General features: G+C 39.4%; 1 protein-coding gene across 5 annotated transcripts in view; it reads left to right on the top strand.

Moving 5' to 3' along the window:
- Positions 1–22483, top strand: part of SLC25A12 (solute carrier family 25 member 12) — a 212463-nt gene extending 189980 nt beyond the window's left edge. For all 5 annotated transcript variants that reach the window (XM_086718898.1, XM_086718900.1, XM_086718897.1 and 2 more), the window contains 5 exons: positions 14420–14560; positions 16644–16782; positions 19356–19514; positions 19628–19718; positions 21384–22483. In XM_086718898.1, coding sequence (XP_086575024.1) covers positions 14420–14560; positions 16644–16782; positions 19356–19514; positions 19628–19718; positions 21384–21585 — 732 coding nt within the window. In that variant the 3' untranslated portion in view covers positions 21586–22483. The remainder of the gene's footprint in view (positions 1–14419; positions 14561–16643; positions 16783–19355; positions 19515–19627; positions 19719–21383) is intronic.
- The last annotated feature ends 251 nt before the right edge of the window (positions 22484–22734 follow it).

The following is a 22734-nucleotide window of genomic DNA, read 5'->3' as shown; positions in this document are numbered from 1 at the left end:
GAGCCCGACGCGGGGCTCGAATTCCCGGACCGCGAGATCATGACCTGAGCCGAAGTCGGCCGCTTAACCGACTGAGCCACCCAGGCGCCCCAAGATTTTATTTTTTAAGTAATCTCTACACTCAGTGTGGGGATCCAACTTACCTCCCTGAGATCAAGAGTTGTATGCTCTACTGACAGGCAGTCGGGCACCCCTAATTTTTTTATTTTAGTCATTCAAGTTGAAGTGAAAGGATGTCTTTTTGTGGTTTTAATTTTCATCTCCCTGATGTATAAAGACATTGATCATCCTTTCATGTGTTTTTTAGCTATTTGTATATCTTTTTTGGTAGTATCTGTTCAAAGTTTTCTGCTTATTTTTTATTAGGTTTTTATATTTTTTATCATTGACTTGTAGGAGTTCTTTATCCATCATGGATGTAGTCCTTTGTCAGATGTATGTATTGTGAATATTTTTCCCAGTCTGTGACTCATCTATTGTCTTAATGTGTCTGTGGGGTTTTTGTATTGAGGTATAATTGCCATATAACATATTAGTTTAAGGTGTACAACATGATTCGATGTTTGTACATACTGTGAAATGATTACCACAAAAGTGTAGTTTCCCTGTCACCATAAAGTTACATAATGTGCAGTATAGTATTATTGTGTATAGTCACCATGCTGTACATTACATCCCAATGACTTAATTATTTTATGCCTGGAGGTTTGTGTGTCTTGACCCCCATCTCCTATTTCACCCACCCTCCTAATCTCCCTACCTTCTAACAACCACCAGTCTGTTCTCGGCACCTATCAGTTTTGTTTTATTCATTTATTTTGTGTTTTAGATTCCACACATAGGTGAAATCATCCACTCATTGCCTTTCTCTCTATGCTTTATTTCACTTAACATAATATCCTTAAGGTCCATCCATGTTTCTACATGGCAAAATTTCATCTTTTTTTATGCCTGAGTAGTATCCCGTTGTAAACATACACCACATCTTCGTTATCCATTCATCCATTGATGGACACCTTGGTTGTTTCTATATCTTGGCTATTGTGAATAATGCTGCAATTAACATAGGGGTGCAAATATCTTTTCAAAGTAGTGTTTTGTTTTCCTTTGGATAAATACCCCAAAGTAATATTGCTATATATATGGTAGTTCTATTTTTAAGTTTATGAGGAAATTCCATACTGTTTTCCATAGAGGCTGTGCCATTTACATTCCTACCAATAGTGCACAAGCGTTCCCTTTTCTGTCTTCACCAACACTGATTATTTCTTATCTTTTTGATAATAGTCAATCTGACAGGTATAAGATATCTTATTGTGGTTTTGATTTGCATTTCTCTGATGATTAATAATGTTGAGCATCTTTTAATATGCCTATTTTGCCACCTGTATGTCTTTTTTTTGGAAAAATGCTATTCAGATGCTCTATCCATTTTTTTAATTGGATTTTTTTGTTGAATTTATATGAGTTCTTTACATATTTTGTATGTTAACCCCTTATTGGATATATGGTTTGCAGATATCTTCTCCCATTGAAGTAGGCTGCCTTTTCCTTTTGCTGGTGGTTTCCTTTGCTGTGCAAAAGCTTTTTAGTTTGATGTAGTCCTACTTGTTTATTTTCACTTTTCTTGCCTTTGCCTTTGGAGTCAGATCCAAAACAATATTGCCAAGAGCAGTATCAAGGAGTATACCACCTATGTCTTCTTCTAGGAGTTTTTTTTTTTTTTTTTTTTTAAATAGTTTCTGCTCTTACATTTAAGTTACTACATTTTGAGTTAGTTTTGGTATTTGGAGTAAGAGAGTGATGGCAGCTTCATTCTCTTGCATGCGGCTGTGCAGTTTTCCTAACACCATTTATTGAGGAGACTGTCCTTTCCCTATTGCATATTCATGCTGCCTTTACTGTAAAGTAACCATATATGCATGGGTTTATTTCTGGATTCTCTTTTTGTTCCATCGATCTATATGTTTTATGCCAATACTATACTGCTTTGCTTACTGTCAATGAAAAAAAATTTTTTTAACGTTTATTCATTTTTGAGAGACAGAGAGAGACAGAGCATGAGTGGGGAAGGGGCAGAGAGAGAGGGAGACACAGAATCCGAAGCAGGCTCCAGGTTCTGAGCTGTCAGTACAGAGCCTGACACAGGGCTTGAACTCACGAACTGCAAGATCATGACCTGAGCTGAAGTCAGATGCTCAACCGACTGAGCCACCCAGGCACCCCTTGATTACTGTCATTTTTAAATATAGTTTGAAATCAGGGAGCTTGAGGTCTCCAGCTTTGCTCTTCGTTCTCAAGATTGCTTTGGCTACTCAAGATCTTTTGTGGTTCCATATAAATTTAAGGATTGTTTGCTCCATTTCTGTGAAAATGCCATGGGATTTTCATAGGGATTGAATTGATTGCTTTGGGTACTTTGGACATTTTAGCTGTATTAATTCTTCCAGTCCATGAGCACAGGATATCTTCCTATTTATTTGTGTCTTCTTCCATTTCTTTTATCAATGTAGGTTTTCTCATACAGGTCTTTCACTTCCTTGGTTAAATTTATTCCTAGGTATTTTATTCATCTTGATGCAATTGTAAATGGAATTGTTTTCTTGATTCCTCTTTCTGATAGTTCATTGTTAGTATGTAAAAACACAACAGGTTTTTGTATATTGACTTTGTATTCTGCAACTTTATTGTATTTGTTTAACAGTGTGTTGGTGGTCTATGGGGTTTTTTAATATATGAAATCATCTCATTTGCAAATGATGATCTTTACTTTTTCCTTTCTAAACTGGATGCCTTTTGTTCCTTTTCCTGGCCTGATTTCTCTGGCTAAGATTGTCAATTCTATGTTAAATAAAAGTGGTGAGAGCAAGCATCCTTCTCTTGTTCCTGATCTTAGAGGAAATGGGAAATGCTTTCATTTTTTTCACCATTGAGTGTGATGTTAGTTGTGGGTTTGTCATAAATGGATGCTGAATTTTGCCAGATGCTTTTTCTGCATCTATTGAGATGATCGTGTGATCTTTAGCTTTCATTTTGTTAATGTGGTGTATCACAATGACTGATTTGCAGATGTTAAACCATCCTTACATCCTGGAATAAATCCTGCGTGATCATGGTATATGATTTTCTTAATGTATTTTTGAATTTGGTTTGCTAATATTTTGTTGGGGATTTTTACATCTATGTTCATCAGGGATTTGGGCCTGTAATTTTCTTTTTTTGTGGTGTTCTTGTTTGGTGTTTGGTATCCGGATAATGCTGGTCTCATAAAATGAAATTTTGAAGCATTCCCTCCTCTTCAGTTTTTTGGAAGACTTAGAGAAAGGATAGGTATTAGTTCTTCTTTAAATGTTTTGTAGAATTCACCAGTGGAACCATCTGTTTCTGGACTTCTGTTTGTTGGTAGGTTTTTGATTACCAAGTCAATTTTCTTCTTAGTAATCAGTCTATTCACATTTTCTGTTTTTCTGTTGTTCAGTCTTGGAAGACTGAATGTTGTATGTTTTTAGGAATTTACCCATTTTTTTTCACGGTTGTCCAATGTTGGCATATAATTGTTCATAGTAGTCTTTTATGATCCTTTGTATTTCTTTGTTATCACTTGTTACTTCCTGTCTTTAAAAAAAATTTTTTTTTAATTTAAATCCAAGTTAGTTAACGTGTAGTGTAGTAATGATTTCAGGAATAGAATTTAGTGATTCATTGCTTACATATAACATCTAGTGCTCATCACAAGTGCCCTTCTTAATGCCCAACACTCATTCAGCCCATCCACCCCCCCCCCCCCCAACACCTTGGCCAGCAACCCTCAGTTCTCTGTATTTAAGAGTCCCCATTAAATTTGTTTTTAATGTTTATTTTTGAGAGAGAGAGACAGAGCTCAAGAGGGGGAAGGCCAGAGAGAGGGAGACACAGAATCCGAAGCAGGCTCCAGGCTCTGAGCTGTCAGCACAGAGCCCGACGTGGGACTCGACTCAGGGACTGCAAGATCATGACCTAAGCCAAAGTCAGATGCTTAACCGACTGAGCCACCCAGGCACCCCTCTCCCTCTCTGGTTTTATCTTATGTTTGCTTCCCTTCCCTTATGTTCATCTGTTTTGATTCTTAAATTCCACAAATGAGTGAAATCATATGATATTTATCTTTCTCTGACTAATTTCGTTTAGTATAATGCACTTTAGTTCCATCCACGTTGTCATAAATGGCAAGATTTCATTGTTTTTGATCACCAAGTAATATTCCATTGCATATATATGCCACATCTTTTTTATCCATTCATCGGTCGATGGGCATTTGGGCTCTTTCCATACCTTGGCTATTATTGATAGTACTGCTATAAAGATTGGGTGCATGTACCCCTTCATGTAACTTCCTGTCTTTTATTTCTATTTTTATTTATTTGGGAAGCCTTTTTTTTTTTTAATTAATGTAGCTAAAGGTTTATCAGTTTTGTTTATCTTTTCAAAGAACCAGCTCATAGTTTCATTGATCTTTTCTAGTTTCTTTTTAATCTTATTTATTTCTGCCTTAATATTTATTATTTCCTTTCTTCTTCTAACTTTGGGCTTCATTTGTTCCTAGTTCCTTTAGGTGTAATGTTAGATTGTTTATTTGAGATTATTCTTGTTTTTTGAGGCAGGTCTGTATCACTCTGAACTTCTTATATCTGCTTTTGCTACATTCCACAGATTTTGGTGTGTTGTATTTTCATTTTCATTTGTATCAAGGGATTTTTAAAATTTTTACTTAGATTTCTTTGTTGACCCATTGGTTATTCAGTAGCAAGTTATTACATCTTCACATCTTTGTGATTTTTCCTTTTTTATTTTTTTGTGATTGATTTCCAGTTTTGTTGTGGTCTGAAAAAATGCTTGATAGGGTATCAGTCTTCTTAAATTTACTGAGACTTGTTTTGTGGCCTAACTTGTGATCTCACCTAGGGAATGTTCTGTGTGCACTTGAGAAGAATGTATGTTCTGCTGCTTCTTTGTGGAATGTTCTATATATGTTTATATATATATATATATATATATATATATATATATATATATATGTATGTATGTATGTATGTATCTGGTCTAATGTATCCTTCAAGGCTGATTTTTCCATTTTTATTTTCTGTTGAGGTGATCTATCCATTAATGTAAGTGGGGTATTAGAGTCTCCAAATATTATTGTATTGCTGTTGATTTTTCCCTTTGGGTCTGTTAATATTTCCTTTATATATTTAGGTGCTTCTATGTTGAGTGCATAAATATTTACAAATGTTATATATTCTTGCTGTATTGACTCTTTTATCATAATATAATGCCTATCTTTGCTTGATTAACAGTGTTTTAAAGTTTGTTTTGTCTGATAAGTATAGCCACTCTGGCTTTCTTTTGGTTTCCATTTGCATGAAACATCTTTTTCTGTCCTTTCATTTTCAGTCTGTGTATGTCCTTACATTTGAGATGAATCTCTGGTAAGCAGCATATAGATGGGTCTTGTTTTTTTATCCATTCAGCTTCTTTATGTCTTTCAGTTCAAAAATTTAGTCCATTTATGTTTAAAGTAATTACAAGTAGGTGTGTGCTTATTGACATTTTGTTAATTGTTTTCTGGCAGTTTTGTAGTGACCTTCTGTTCTTCTTGTTCTCTCTTCTTGTGGTTTGGTGCCTTTAGTGTTATGTTTAGATTTCATTTTCATTATCTTTTGTGTATCTACTATAGGTTTTTGCTTTGTGATTACCATGAGGCTCACCTATATCAGCCTGTATGTATACTAGTCTATAATTTTTTAATGTTTATTTATTTTAAAGAGAGAGAGAGAGAGAGAGAGAGGGTGAAGGGCAGAGAGAGAGGGAGACACAGAATCTGAAGCAGGCTCCAGGCTCTGAGCTGTCAGCACAGAGCCCAATGTGGGGCTTGAACTCGTGAACCATGAGATCATGACCTGAGCCGAAGTTGGACTTAACTGACTGAACCACCCTATACTAGTCTATTTTATGTTGATAACAAGTTATGTTTGAATGCATTCTAAAATTCTACTTTTTTACTACGCTCACCTCCAATTTTATGTTTTTGATGTCACATTTTATATCTTCTTATTCTGTGAATTGTTGTAGTTATTTATACTGCTTTTATCTTTTAACCTTCATGCTAGCTTTATAAGTCATTAGTCTACTACCTTTGCTGTACATTTACCTTTACTGGTACAGTATTTACTTTCTTTTTTTTTTTTTTTTTTTAATTTTTTTTTTTCAACGTTTTTTTATTTATTTTTGGGACAGAGAGAGACAGAGCATGAACGGGGGAGGGGCAGAGAGAGAGGGAGACACAGAATCGGAAACAGGCTCCAGGCTCCGAGCCATCAGCCCAGAGCCTGACGCGGGGCTCGAACTCACGGACCGCGAGATTGTGACCTGGCTGAAGTCGGACGCTTAACCGACTGCGCCACCTAGGCGCCCCCAGTATTTACTTTCATATGTTACTTTGTTACCCAACCAGTACCCTTTCTTTTCAGCTTAAAGAAGTCCCATTAACATTTATTTTTAGGCCAGTTTAGCAGTGATGAGCTCCTTTAGTGTTTGCTTGTCTGGAAAACTTTACCTCTCCTTCAATTCTGAATGATAATCTTGCTAGCTAGAGTATTCTTGGTTGGGAGATTTTGCTTTCAGCACTGAATATATCATTGCCATTCCCTTATGGCCTGCAAAGTTTCTGTTGAAAAATCTGCTAATAGTCTCATGGAGTTCCCTTCTATATAACAGGTTCTTTTTCTGTTGCTGCTTTTAAGATTATCTCTTTAACTTCTGAGATTTTAATTACAATGTCTCTTGCTTTGAATCTCTTTGGCTTCATCTTATTTGGAACTCTCTGGGCTTCCTAGATCTGGGTGTCTGTTTCCTTCCCCTGGTTAGGAAAGTAGTCAGCCATTATTTCTTCAAATAAGTTATGTCTCTTTCTCTCTCTTTTCTCCTTCTAGGAGAATTTTGTTCTGCTTGATGTTGTGCTATGAGTCCCTTAAGCTATCTTCACTTTTTTCCTTTTGCTGCCCTGTTTGGTTGAGTTCTGCCCTGTCTTCCTGGTCACTTATCCTTTTTTTCTGCTTCATCTGGTCTGCTCTTGAATCCATCTAGTTTATTTTTCAGTTCAGTTATTGTGTTTTTCAGCTCTGTAACTTCTTTTTTGTACTTTTTTACATTATCAGTCTCTTTATTGAAGTTTCTTCATCTATTCTATCAAGAATGGTGAGCATATTTATGATCATTACTTTGAACATTTTATCAGGTAAGTGACTTCTCTCCATTTCATTGTTTCTTTCATTAGATATTTTTTTCCTGGAATTTTATCTTATTATTTCATTTAGGACATATTCCTGTATTTCCTCTATTTGTTTGACTCTGTTTGTTTCTCTATCGTAAGCAAAACAGCCATCTCTCCCAGTCTTGAAGAAGTGCTCATAGGAAGACTGGGGATGTGTTTCTATCTGCTGTCTGTGTACCCTGGGGATGGTAGTCTGTCAGGAACTGTCTCTCCAATTGTTTTAGTCCTGTGGAGCCCAGAAATGCAGGCCTCCTGACCACTACAGCCAGATGCTTGTCAAGGGGCATCCCCTGTGCAGACTGCTTATACCCACTTGCTTTGGCAGGGCCACAGGAGAGGGCAGGGCCAGGGCAAGCTCACTTGCCAGGTTTAGCAGGACCAGGGCTACAGAAGAGGGCAGGCCTGGGGTAAGGCTGCCCACTGGGTTTAGGCAGGGCAAAGCTGCAGAATAGTGCAGGGTCAGGGCAAGTGATGCTAGCAAGGAGAGGAAGAATGCAAGACTGATGCCTACCAGTGCCAGCACTAGCAAGGCAGGAGAGTGCACAACCTGTCCCCAGAGAGGATTCCAACAGACCCTTGTCCTTCCAGCAGATACTTTATGTCTAGCCTATGGATCTCTTTCATGTATGGTCTAGGTGCCCTTTAAGCTGCTGCTTTTACACTGGGTCCCAGGGTGAGTGAGTATGTGCACAAGCCCTTCAAAAGGGGAGTCTCCGTTTCCTTCAGCCCTTGGGTCTCCTGGAAGTGAGCCTCACTGGTTTTTAAAGTCAGACATTTTGGGGGGCACTTCGGTGGCTCAGTTAGTTGGGCATCCGACTTCGGCTCAGGTCATGATCTCGCGGTTCATGGGTTCGAGCCCCATGTCGGGCTCTGTGCTGACAGCTCAGAGCCTGGAGTCTGCTTCGGATTCTGTGTCTGTCTGTCTGTCTGTCTTCTCTCTCTCTCCCCCTCTCTCTTCCTCCCCCTCTCTCTTCCTCCCCTCCTCATGCTCTCTCTCTCTGTCTCTCTCAAAAATGAATAAACATTGAAAAAAAATTAAAAAAAAATAAAGTCAGGCATTTTGGGAACTTGTCTGTCTAGTACAGGTCCCAAGGGTTGGGGTACCTGATATGGGGCTCGAACCTGTTGCTTGTCAGGGATATACTCTATATTTGTGATTTCACTCTAGAATGGGTGGGGTTTTTGGCAATACTGCATCTCTGCCTATTATACCTATCTCCATGTGGCCTTTTTATCTGTTGTGGAGGAGCTGTTGAGCTAGTTTTTAGGTCTTTTTTGGAGAGAATTGTTCCATATGTAGTTGTAGATTTGGTGTGTTCTGGGTTTTCTCATACTACCATGTTGACCTGCCCACTCTGTGGTTGTTTTTTCAAAGAAAAGTTTACGTAGAGTTTCTTAGACATATCTGTAAACTTAAATGGGAAAAAAATTAATGTCTTTCCAAGTCAAAAACGCAGAAGGTTTAACAGTCTAAATAGACTAGCCTATATGTAGTTTTTAAACATCTCTCTGGTAAGTACCTGTTTTTATGTTTAAACTCTAACCAGAGCACTTACCTGCCTGATCACATTAACTCTTTCAGGGAGTGTATACTTCTGAATGGGTAGAAGTCATACAACTCAGGGTGTATTTATTGTTCAGCAGAAGGCTAGTGTAATCTTAATGTGTTGCAGATATTCTTAGCCCTGTGTGAACATACCTCCTGAACAACTTGTCCCTTCCCTTGATATCTTGCTTTCAGTCTACGGTGCTCTCACATTAGTGCACAAGAGCTCTGTGAGGTATATTGGGCTGTTATTGGGATCCCTATTGTCATATAGGAAACCAAGGAATGGGAAGGGTATGATCTATCCAGGGTTACAAAGTCAGTGACACTATAGGTCAACAAACCTAGAATCTTTCCACTCTTCCATGCTTCCTCCTTTCAGTCTATGCATGCACACAACTGTAGGTGCAGCAAGAGGTCCATTTGTTAGTTGGAGCATCTACTGACCCTAGGGCCAAGATTTTTAGCTAGCCAGCTCATTATACTGTGTCTTCCTCAATGAGCTGAGTTTGCACATCTCTAAAGAGTTGCTTGGGAGCAGTCTCTCCACCTCCCATCCCCCCAATCAGTGTGTTCCCAACTTGATGCTTGCATATTTATGTGAACACATACATATGTGTACAAGTTCAAAGTCCATATATATTTATGTCAGAGGGGCTCATGATAGATACACAGATTCTGACTCTTCCTTTAGTCTTGTGAGAGGTATGTGTAGTTTTATCTATTCATATCTTAACACCCTCACATATATTAGTGACTCAACAATGAGAAAATTGTACTTTAGTCCTTTTAAGTTATCATGGTCCTAGGCTATTTTAGAAAGAACCATTAATATTTCCCATTGCTTTATAAAATATGTAAGAATGTTTGGTTGATGGTATCTGAGACAGAGTCACTGTCTGTTCCTATACTTCTGGACTCAGTCCTGGTGACAGTTAATTCTGTAATTTTTATTTGTTTGGCTATTTTAAATGCACATAGTTTGTACATCTGCTCAAGTTCCTGGTCTGGCCTTAAACTGAAATTAGATTTTCATCAATATCTGTAAGGAAAGACTTTATAATGAATTGTTCAGATTGTGGTTAGAGGGAAATATTTCCAAACTACAGGAGAAACAGATCAAAGAAGAAAGTAAACAGGAGACTTGGCACGAGCAGGGCCAGGTCCTCCTGCCTCTTTGTGGACTCTGCCCCTGGGGCAGGATTGTGAGGGCAGGAGGTTGAGCAGGCCTGATCCTGCGTGCAGCCCCTTGGCCTCGGGCACATCAGAGGCTTGGTGACATCTCAGTTTTCCATCCTTTTTTCCTGACTTTTGCTGTCCACTTTAGTTGGTTTATTTTCTCATTAAGAAAAAATTTATGTGACACAAGATTGAATGGAAGTGTTTACATTCTTTCTCTTTCTGTTATATATAGATAACCTTCATTCAAAATGGGAGTTGTTCTCTTTTATTGTGTCATTTGTAATTCAATTCTAGAACAAAGAAACAACTTAGTACTGAGAAGTGAAAGCTTCTAAAACATAGTTTTAATATCAATGCTTGCTTCTCTCTATAAAAATAGGCAGCAAATTTGAAGAGGGAAATTTAGCAAGTAGAAGTTTAGAAGTTAATTTTGGTGATTTGATGAGTGAAACAAGTTCCTCAAAGGTATTGTATGGAGTGGCGTTATCTAATGTAAGCATCAGTACAAGGAGCAGCAGGATGGCAGATGAGACCGTGTCCATTTAAGACTGTATAGCTGTGTATCATCATAATTTAATTTGAAATTTTATATATCTTGGTGTCTGTTATTTCAGATCACTATCTATATTTGGTTAGATTGCTTGATGTTCATACCTAAATAGATGGATAAGCCTGTTTAAAGTTTTGGATCCACAGATAACTAGTGCTAACTAGTTTTTAAGATGCATTCAACGTATATAAATTCCCAAATTTATTCTGGGGAAGAATGTGTGAAAGAGGACATAGTCTATAAAAGAAGTCATTGTTTCTAAGACCAGTTCTGTTTCTCATTATTTTTTTCTATTTTTTGTTTTTGAGCAGTTAATACATTTCATAATTCAGAATTTAAAAGGTACAATAGGATATGCTTTCAGGTACACATTTCTCTTTCCAGGAGGCAACCAATATTTTCATCTCTAAGCCATTCCAATTTTGATGAACTTAGGTTAATTCTGACATATTGGTCATCAGTGGATACCTATAGTTTATGTTTTGTTTACGTTGGCATGATTTTATTATGGTCCTATTACCTGATCAAGAGCATATAATTGTTTCCACTTAACTCTTTCCTTACTTGGGCATTTACATTCTTTTGTTTAATTTATTGCTCTTTAAAGTAGCAAACATATTTGCATATTTGTAAAAAGCAAAACATATGGACATATTTGTAAAAATATACTTTTTATTCTATTGTAAAGTTATCATATTTTTATTTCACAATTTAACACTTCTGAAATTCAGCATATTCAATGATTATATTTATTATAACCAGGGCTTTTTCCCTGTGAAAAGCTGTTTTTAATGTAATAATATTACTTAAAATCAGTAGAGCCTTAAAATAGAAATGATATTTTCCTATATTTGTGTTTCAGAGTGGAAACAATTAAGAATGTGATAAAACCTGGGGCACCTGGGTGGCTCAGTCGATGAGTGTCCAGCTCTTGGTTTTGGCTCAGATCATGATTTCACAGTTTCATAGGTTCAAGCCCTATATCGGGCTCTGCTCTGGCAGGATGGAGCCTGCTTTGGATTCTTTCTCCCTCTCTGCCACTCTCCGACTCTCACTGTCTCTGTCTCTCTCAAAATAAATAAACTTCAAAAATGTTTTTAAAAACGTGGTAAAACATAATCTTTGTTCTGGGTCACTAGATTTCTTACTAGAGCAATTGAATTAACTGCAGATTTTATCCCCCCATCTCATGTCCCCAGTTTAGGTCAATCTCAGAGTTCGGAAAAGGACAGCACATATTTGCCATGTGTGTTTCCCTTTAATTGTTACGAAATATCCAAAGTTTTAGACAACTTAAATAGTCATTTTTATTTTTTTTTAAATTATTCAATGTTTCTGGATAGTATTTGCCTACATATTCCTGGGTCTATCATAAAATATAAGTAAATTTTAATAAATATAATAGAATATAAATAAATATAATAAAATACAAAAGTATAAGTTTTACCGCATATACAGACTTGTGCAATTGCTAGATGTTTTCCTCCTTCAAATATAGTAGAGTATGTAGGTGTGAATGAAACTCATAGATATGTGCCTTGCTATAGTGTCATTGCTTTGTTGTTTATATGCTCGCTTGTCAGATGTATGTATAAATCCAAATCAGTTTAGTTTTGTCATTATGTCCAGTGCATTGTCAGGACTTTGTGTGCATTCTGGGTAACAGATCTTCAAAGCACACAACAGTTACTGTGTTACACGTTACATGTACACTGAGAAAGAAATGTAAGAGTTGTTAAAGGAGTGCAAATCTCAGTAAACTGGCAGTTATTTCCAGAAGGGTGTGGCGAGCCGGGGAGGAGGAAGTGTGGGCTGGGAGACTGCTGGTTGGAATACTCTTGCTCTGTGGGATGTTTTAATTTACTAATTATTAAAAACATGGAAGAACTTTGTATTTATTTAAACATGATGTCCATATTTAATGTGAGGATCACCCAAGGTTTGGCATCATCTGGTGGTGACAAAGTTTGGGGGTTATAATCAAAATTTGTGTTTCTATTATTATTTGTTTAATTCTGCTTTAGTTGAGAACGTAAGGTGCATTTTCCCAAAGATGGTCTTTGCAACCATTATTTAAACAAGAGATTTCAGGGAAGTAGTAAACTTTTTCAATTCGTTTGGTCTTTAATACTAGCTGCAGGAGCAATTACTTGGATTATCATTTTAACATAATTTTTTACCCAGCAATCCTTTTGAAAGTATTGTTTGCTTAGATTGAAACATTGAAATGCTTCCTTCTGCCTGCAGTGCAACAGATTAAAAGAGAGGGAAACACAGGCAAATCAACATGTAAAATTGGGTCACATATCATTCGGGGACTTGTGTGCCAGTGGTCTGGATTGTCGACTTGGGAGCTGCAGGAGACCCAGAGAGAGACAGCAAATTGCTCGCCCCCTGAGCTTGGTGGACAAAAAGGGGATTAGGGCCCTGGGGGATCCAGGACAGTAAGCTGCCCACGAAGTGGAAAGGAATCTCGCGTCAGTGTTGGCAGTCGTGGATGTCATGGATGGGAGTGAGGGGTCAGGATTGGAGCAGGCGTAGTTGAGGGGTTTCCAGCTCCGGCCAGTTAGCAGAATGGCTGAGACTTGCTGCCCCATGAAAGTAGGACTGGAAGGACTGTGGGTTTTAGATAAATGAACAGGGATGGGGGTGAAGGTAGAGTGTTGGGTTTTATGGGTATTGTTTGCAATATTTCTATACCTGTGGAACTATAGTGCCCCAGTGAGGCCTTTCCTGTTTCCTGATTCACATGTGACTTGCTGTTGCAGGAAGTTACAATTATAGAATATAATTATGACTATATGAATATGGTTATGATCGTGTAATATAAACAGCTACAGTTCAGATGAAGATGTGCAAATGAGATTTTTTCACTTCATGGAGATGTGTATATTTATTTATGTTTTAACAAATGTATTTTTATGTATCCATACACATACACACACCCATATACGTTTTTTACTTTCTTACAAAAACCAAAAAAAAAAAAAAAAAAAGTTGGTAGCAGTTTTGTTAAACATTCTTCTTTTTTTTCTCCTCGACTAGTTAACAGATTTCAGATGCAAATACACCCTCATTATCCAAATTCAAATCCCTGTCACTCACCACCATTGTGGAGTGTGGCTTTGATTTGCCAGTTTTGTACTCGTGGTAACTAGAGGTTCCACTTCCTAGCAGAGTTTTTCTGGTTTTGTCTTAATACTGAACGTGTCTTTCTACATTCTCTCCTTTTAGCTGTGTATCTGTCTCCAGAGTTTTGCTCAGGATAATATATTTTAGAAGTTGAACCATGGGAGACTTTTCCCCTCTGACTTAAGGCACGTCTGTGGGGGCGAAGTTGTGTTAATTGCTTTACAATCCACGGCAGTGGAAATGGGTGGCTGAGCTAAAAAGAATGATTGCTAAGAAAAGAAAAAAAACAACTGTAGATCCAAATTTTACTTCCAGCTTACAAAAGATACCAACCAGTCTTCTGCCATCACTTTCCCTTTCATTGGGGAACTCCCCACTGCCTCATCTGGCTTCACTTTTGTTTTCCAAATGAGTTTATTAGTTTTGCCATTTTGGGTGCTGAGTTGACTCTGGAAAAACTGGTCTGAGAAATACTCCTGACATTTCAGATAGAAACAAACCCAGACATAGATTGACTTGAATTTGGGACCAGCCCTGTGGGCCCCTCCATTATTGGCCGAAGCATGGGACTCTCAGTCTCCTGTGAAGAGGGAAGAGTAAAGTGGTACCATGTAGAGGCTTTTCTGGATTTTTCTTGGTTACACTGTCAGTCGGTCTCTGATTTGGAAATCTGCTTCTGTCTCTCCTCCCTTGCCTACAGGCTGGCGGCTCTCAAGTCATCTTTACTAATCCATTGGAGATAGTAAAGATTCGCCTGCAGGTAGCTGGAGAAATCACCACAGGACCCAGGGTCAGTGCCCTGAATGTACTCCGGGACCTGGGACTTTTTGGTCTGTATAAGGTGGGTAGATTCCCTTGGGTTATCTCAGTAGACAGCTTATAATGTACTCAATAGAACCGTGAAAGAATGTGGAAACCAGGCTTCTCCCTCCAAACTGGAAAAGTAATTTTGTCCAGCAGGGTAGTCCCTTGAGTACAAAATCAGACAAAAAGAAAAAATCAGGACACTTCTATTAGAGGCAGTGGGATATACAAACACACTCTCCTGTTGTCATCTTCAGGCTTTTATGAGGCTGCCAGCAGGGAGGCCAGCACTGCAGACCTGCTGGCTTTAGGCTCACAGCCTTTTATTTGACCACAGGTTTGGGAAAAGTTTCTTTGGTGTTCTCTTTGGGCTGTTTTAGGACTTCAAAATAGTCTTGTGTTTATTTTGAGTCTGAGTTATCTCTATTGTTATCTTCCCAGTAGGAGCTTATGTTTGTCTTAATAATTTGACCACAGTGAAACAGTAGTAGAGTTTGGTAGAATTCAGGTCTTAAGAAGTTAAGTGGTAGGATTTGTCAATAATGAATTCCATAAAAAAAAAACAAAAAACAAAAAACCAGAGTGTACTGTACTTTAGCAGAATGCCAGTCAACAGATTCCTTCCCTGCAGGTATACTTACTCCCATCATTACAGATCAGATGTAATGGAGCAGAAGCTATTATTTTTCTTAAACAAGGAAGAGTATTTCTTTCCATTCTTTTGCCTGGTATAAGAGGGGAATACGTAAATTTAGCTGCTATTAGACAACTGTGTTTCCACAGCATCTGATTTATTTATAGATCTGTTGCTGTAGATATGTGTAAATTGGCTTCTGGAGCTGCAAATTAGAAATTAGAATTTCTCTAGGTTAGATTCACACAGGTACAGGGCTCTTGGGAGACCAGTAAACCAATGATGCTTGAATCTTGGGAGAGTTCTGTATACATTCCCTCCCCTTCACCTGCAATTTCCATCCTTTTTTTGGAATTAACCTTTGAGAGCTAAATTTATTGATACTGTTTCTGTCTGTATCATTCTTCAGAGAGTTCTTGGAATTTTTTTTTTTAATGTTGGAGTTTGTCTTTTGAAAACAGAACCATTAGGGAAACAAGTGCCAAAGACAGTGTATTGGCCTGGCTAGATAAAGCCCTGGGCAGTAGAATAGCATGGGCTACTAACCAAGCTGAGGGAGGCATTTATTGTGAGCTTTCTGCTCCCGTGGAAACTTCCGCTAAAATAATTTGTCCTAGTTCCCCACCCCCGCCCCTCCTCTGCTGTTCAGGACATGGGGGCCCAGGAGGGAAGATTGGTGGTTTCTTTTTTCCCCTTTTGTAGAATAGTCACCTTTCTTTTCCACTGCCATTGTCTGTAGCTTCTTAACTGGTACTTCATGGGTTCTAAGCTGTGTAGATCGAATTGGTGAATTGTTAGAACTGTGGGCTGCCTTTGCTGCTTACTTTGGAATCAAGCTATTAACCTTGGGTTTCCAAGTCTGTTGCCACTCATGTCCTTCCCCATTGCATCCACCAAAGCCACATGGAACAAGCAGCCTGGAAGTTTGAGAATTAAATTTTTTTAACCTTAGAATCTGAATCTGGGGGTGCCTGGGTGGCTTGGTTGAGCGTCCAACTTTGGCTTAGGTCATGATCTCATGGCTCATGGGTTTGAGCCCTGCGTTGGGCTCTGTGCTGACGGCTCGGAGCCTGGAGCCTGCTTCAGATTCTGTGCCTCCCTCTGTCTCTGCCCCTCCCCTGCTTGTGCTCGCTTTCTCTCTCTCTCTCTCTCTCTCTCTCTCTCTCTCTCTCTCTCAAAAATAAATAAACATTAAAAAATCTCAATCTGTATTGGAAATGCCAGAAAATTCTTAGTTATCAGGATAACATCATTACCCACTTAATGAACTCTAGGACTCGAGTCCACAAGCCTTTCTCAAACTTTGAGCCATGTATATTTGTCTATGCTCCTCTCGCCACCCCCACCCCCCCGCCCCCCATTTCTATTCCACATCAGTCCCCATGCTGTTTGAGGGAATACCTAATACTTGTCACCCTGGATCCCTTATGGGCATTCATGGCCCTGTTTACATAACTGTTTTGCACTATTTCCTCACTTGTGACAGGGTGCCAAAGCGTGTTTCCTCCGAGACATTCCCTTCTCTGCAATTTATTTTCCTGTTTATGCTCATTGTAAACTACTTCTGGCTGATGAAAATGGACACGTGGGAGGTATAAATCTCCTTGCAGCTGGAGCCATGGCAGGTAACTAGAATTTTCTTTTTTAAACCAAAGAACCCTTCCCCCATTCTCTTTAAGAAGTACAGAATCTCTGTGTACCGTCTGCCTTTATTTCTGGAAGGTTATTGTTTGTATCTGACTTAGTTTAAATATGATCACTTTTTTTCCTTTGTGGGATGTGCTCTAATTCTGATGAGAGTTAATTACATTTGCATACTGTGGATAAACAGCATAATGCAGCTTAGCAACTCAGAGCCAAATTAGATCTGCCCATCTAAATTGGGCTTTCATCATTAATGTGCGCCTCCCATGCCCCTGAAACCTTGGGTGTAGCCAAGCTAAGCATTAAGGTGGAAAAATTCTTCATCAAATCAGTTGCTTCACTGTATCTTATGTGATGCCCAGGTCTAGCCTGCCTCACTTGCTATTTTTGCATGTTGGAGTCCCCATGATTTGCCTTAGAACTTGAGCTTTCCTCATGATACTGTTGATGTTCCTTCTACCGTCATTCTAATTAGATCAAAGTAAGCAGTACTTTCCCAGCAAACTATCCCATACTCAAATGGGCATCTCTTCTCTGTCCTTTAACACTTTCTTTAATAATACTTGTTTGCGTAAGTTTTATCTTCTGTACTAGGCTGGGAGCTTTTTGCAGGGAGGAGTTTTATTCTCTTTATCCTTACTATCCCTTTGTGGCCAGCATGGTAATAATAGGAGCTCAAAAAATGTCAGTGGGATAAATGAAAATCTTCATCTGGTCTAAGATCCCAAATTAGACACAAAAGAAATTCCATCTGAAAGAGGAGCCTAACACATGCAGGAAGGTACTAAGATGTTTTCTTTTGATCGCACAGGCCTAGCCTTCCTCTTGAAGGAGCTGACTGGGGATAGTAGGGGAGGACCACGTGTCCTTGGCTGCACCGGCACTCAGAAATGACAGAGGAAGGAAAAGGCGTGTGTTTGCTCTCCATTACTGCTGGTCAGAGATAGAAACATGAAGGGTGTACACAGACCCAAACGGAGTCCCCAGATGCTGGTGTAGGTCTAACTGCCTGGACTCATGGTGCCATATAGCTCTCACTGGGTTCGTTCTCCTCTGGTGCCCTGGCTATACAGCAGAACAGCCTGAGCACTTCCTGAAGTGTGGGGTGCATATGGTGGGGTTCTAAGGGTGTTGGGATGGACCATGTTCTTGTCCTCGCCCACGATGGCAGGGAATGACTTGTGATGGTTAAAAAAACTCTCCAGGGAGCTCTGAGTCCTTATTTGGGGTCTACCAAATCCCGTGTCCTCTGGCCTTTGCTATTTCAGTCAACTGCACATTTGAAAGCCAGAAAAACTATCTGCTCTGTCTTGGCACTGAGTGCTCATCCAGCCTCTTTTGGGTACTCACCAAAGGCTCCCAGTTTTAAATGGGGCCAGGAAATTTTCCCTCCAGACTTTGGCCTGTGCTTTCCAGTCAGCAGCAAAAAACCAGCCAAAGAACAGTCTAATCGTGGACAGGCATTTTGCCAACAGTTGATGGAACCAAGGAAACATTTCCATGGAACTGTCAGCACCAACTTTTTGCCCACAGATACTCGATGTCAAGTTTTCATAATGGAAGATGATTTTTTCTCATTTTTTTTCCAGTAAAGTCTTGCTGGCAGGGCCTGAGAACATTTAGAATTCAGAACATTCCAAAGACAGGCAATTTTCCTTGTTTCATCTGAATACGGTGCAGGGCCATGTGGAAGCGGGGGTATTCGCATCATCCTGTAACAGGCTCCCACAAAGTCCACTAGCTCCACCTGCCTGGTGATGATTCAGTGATATTCAGGCCATTTGAATATCTTCCCCCTGAGGAAGGTTATCTTGCTCCTTTATTCCCTGCTTTGTTTTATGTGAAAGACGTGGTTGTGAAATCCATTTTGGGTGTCCCGCTGCTGATCAATCTCAGCATGACCCCAGGGAGCTCACGCACCGGGGATAGATAATAAGGCCTTTTGATGATCGGTTCTCATATTGTTCCTTAACTGGTTGCCTGGCTGCCTCTGCCTCTGCTCCAATTGTAACTTCTGTCATGTAAGCATGTCTGAAAGGAGTCCCAGTCAACTCTTGAGTTAGCCCTCAAACAGGTGAGTGGATATGAGTACTGACAGTCACCTTGCACAGTAAGATGACAAGAATCAGCAAAAACCACTGGTTTGTTGTCAGGTACATTTAACATCTCATTAAATGGACAGTGTCCTCATTTCTTACTATATACATAAATACTTGTGTCTTATTTACCAAAAAAAGGAGGTAAAATAATTGAAACCTAAAGAGGAATACTTGGGAATCATCCTGGTAATATTGCTGCATTTTTTCCTGTCACAGTTCTTTGGGATCATGCAGTATAGAGTGATTTTTCTAATTCATAAAGAAAAAAGAATTCTGTTCCACACTGAAGCAGCTAGTAGGCTTATGTGTCCTTTTTTCCAGGAGTGCCCAGGCATCTATTTAAGAAACTTTGAGTTAGAGCAGTTAAAGTTGCTAATTGTATTGTTAGATGTTAGCAGTATGTCTGTTCTTTATAAGGTACTTTGCATGACTTACATGTGCCTTTCTCCTGAAAGGTGTGCCTGCTGCTTCTCTGGTGACCCCCGCTGATGTCATCAAGACAAGATTGCAAGTGGCCGCCCGTGCTGGCCAGACGACATACAGTGGTGTCATTGACTGTTTCAGGAAGATACTCCGGGAAGAGGGGCCCTCAGCATTTTGGAAAGGGACTGCAGGTAGGGACTAGGGCCGTACAGAATGGCTGTCTGGTGTTAGGGACCTGCTCCCATTACTCACTCGTCGGCTTTGCCACAGCCATGTTAAGTATCCCCACTCCCATCTTTTTCAGCTCGAGTGTTTCGATCTTCTCCCCAGTTTGGTGTTACCTTGGTCACCTATGAACTTCTCCAGCGGTGGTTTTACATTGATTTTGGAGGCCTGTAAGTGCAGCTATTCAACTCCTTGTAAAAGAAAGCACCAAAATCAAAGTAGGCCTTTGGCCTACAAAGGCATTTTTGAAACTATTAGAAACTAGGAGGACAGAGAATCCTACAGGACCAGTGCATTTAAAACAAACAGTGGGCTTGGGGTGCCTGGGTGGCCCAGTTGGCTAAGCATCCAACTCTTGATCTCAGCTCAGGTCTTGATCTCGGGGTTGTGAGTCCAACCCCTGCGTGGGACTGCACACTGGGCACGAAGCCTATGTAAAAAAATAAATAAATAAAACAAACAGTGGGCTTGAGAAGCTTCAGTATCAGGGGAGTGAGACCTTGGTAGGGGGACATCATACACAGTATTAAGCAGTTACTTGGGGAAAGTGAAGGCAAGCAGCAAATTAAAATGTTATGTGAATAAATTATCTTTTTTAGTATAAGCAAATACTGAGCTTCATGGATCTAGGTCCTTATTATTTGAATTTATTATATGGTCTTTTAACCAGAAGTAATGTAAATTTGTGTTAGTAACATTTTAATGAACTTTGTTTCAAAGGCTCCATCAAGCCCTTTCATACCTCCAAGACTTCATTATTCACCATAATTTATGACTAGATAGGTATAGGTGTTCTTAGAGCTAACAAACAGGAAAAAAAAGAGAGGTTATGCCCATGGACATGATCACTGGTGAGATCTAGGTCAGAAATTGGGCCACTTGAAGTCTGTTCTGAGAAGAAAAGGAACTACTTGTTGAATCTGCTGAGGGGGGAAGGTTGTACCCGAGCAAGTACTTATCAGCTTTTCAGCAGATGATCAAATCCCGTATCTGGGTCTTCACCTCATAAACCTTTGACCCCCTTTCTTGCTCAGAGGCCAAATAGGAAATTAGCTGTTGAACCAAGAAGTAGAGGGACTTAAACAAAGGAAGTAAGAATAGTAGTCTCACAATTCCAGGCTTTTCTATGCTTTCAGATTGTGTAAACGTAAGATTTCTCTCTATTTCTCTTTAAATTTAGTAATACTTCATGAGTTTACTATTTAAAAAGTTAGCTTTTTAAATTTTTTTTTTTTTATTATTATTTTGAGAGACACAGACAGAGTGTGGGCAGGGGAGGGGCCCTCTCATAGAGAGAGAGGGAGACACAGAATCTGAAGCAGGCTCCAGGCTCCTAGCTGTCAGCATGGAGCCCGACGTGGGGCTCGAACTCACAGACTGTGAGATCATGACCTGAGCCAAAGTCGAACGCTCAACCAATTGAGCCACCCAGGCGCCCCAAAAGTTAGCTTTTTAAACTATGTCAGAATAAAAGAAAAATATAAACTTTTTATGACTAATTTATGCTTAGTACAGAAAATTTGGAAAATGGAAAAGTGTAAAAGAGAAAGTCACTCATAGTCCTGTTTCCCAGAGAGTTTTAATATTTAAGTGTATTTGTTTCTGATCTTTTTTCTGTGGACCTATTTATAAATTGAGACCACCAAAAAAAATGTGAATGTGTTGCTTTCCAAGCAGCTATAAATCATAACAAACGTAGCATAGATGACCAGGAACTATTCGGACGAACACTCCTCTTTGTGGCACATGGGTGAAGCTGAAAGTGTTCTCCCATCCTCATGTGCCGTCCTCATCAGTCTTGAGCGCACTAACCATTAGCTTTTTCCTATCAACAGCAAGCCCTCTGGCTCAGAACCAACACCTAAGTCACGCATCGCAGACCTTCCTCCTGCCAATCCTGATCACATCGGTGGATACAGACTGGCCACAGCCACTTTTGCTGGCATTGAAAACAAGTTTGGCCTTTATCTCCCCAAATTTAAAGCTCCTAGTGTTGCTGTGGTTCAGTCAAAGGCAGTGGCGGCGGCCGCTCAGTGATGAGACAACCACTGAGTGTGGCAAAATGGTTGCCCTGGAGAGAGGGGCCTCGAAGAGCAGCCCTGTAATGTATCCAGTCAGCTGCATGGTGCTGACTGAGCTGAGGAGTCAAACTATTCTTTCTATATGACATATACATATATTTGTTTATAAAGTAATCATTTGCCCAGGAAAAAGCGACAACGCAGTTTCAAGCTTTAGTCTTAAGTGTTGAAATGTTTTCTAAGCCTTGGCATGAATTAGTGTTCTAGACTGCTTTGCACAGCTTGCACTTATAGTGACTGTACATATTGTACATCTTTGTACAGAGACATCTTGGCACCTCATCCCAACAAATCACGTTTATAGAATGTAATGCGGTTCTAAGTGGCTTGAAATGTACAGAATGTTTTGAAAGTGTTTTATTAAGAGTCACACAAAAATAAATGTATTAAAATTAAATTCATTCTCTTATTGGTGACTTATAGAAATAAAGCATCAATATTGGATGTATTTAATTCCCAGCTCGTTTTCCATTCTGGAATAAAAGGTATTTGCTGATAAGGAGGCATAATGAGGCCAAGTGCTTACACCATTGAATAAGAGATCCTTGGAAGATGCATGCTAGTAGATGCCAGAGGACCAGGCTAATGACTTGTGTGTGCTGATGTGTTTCCATTTGTATTTAATATGTGTATAGATTCTCCTCTGTTCATCAATCAAAAGGCATTTCCTAGACAGCTCCTCTCCTGTCAGTGGGCATACGGAAATAGGGATGTCTCCAGCATTACTGGCTTAGTTTTGCTTTCCTCTGACACAGCAAGGCAAGGGCCTAGCTTTTAAGATTAAAAGATACTTTGGCAATTTTCCTTCATATGGACATGTTTCCAATCAAAAATAAAATGCACACCAAAATGTATGCATGTAGTTGGATTTTCCTTCATAAATACTCTGATAGTGCTTTTTATTTTGATTCACTACCAGTTCCAAAGAACTCATGATCAGGAATCCCTCTCTCCCACTTCTATAAGAAAGTATTTGATTTGGAAAGGGCTCTGGGAGTGAGGGGAGGGAGGACGATAAAGACAAGCTGTATCTTGGGATTTTTAGTGGGGTCTAGGTTCTTCCTTATGAATCCAAATACAAACTACTTATTCCAAAAGTCACTCA

This window comes from Puma concolor, chromosome C1 (assembly GCF_028749965.1).
Source record: "Puma concolor isolate L17-30 chromosome C1, mPumCon1.1.hap2, whole genome shotgun sequence".
In the NCBI taxonomy this organism is placed as follows: domain Eukaryota; kingdom Metazoa; phylum Chordata; class Mammalia; order Carnivora; family Felidae; genus Puma; species Puma concolor.
This window is presented reverse-complemented; position numbering and strand designations above follow the sequence as displayed.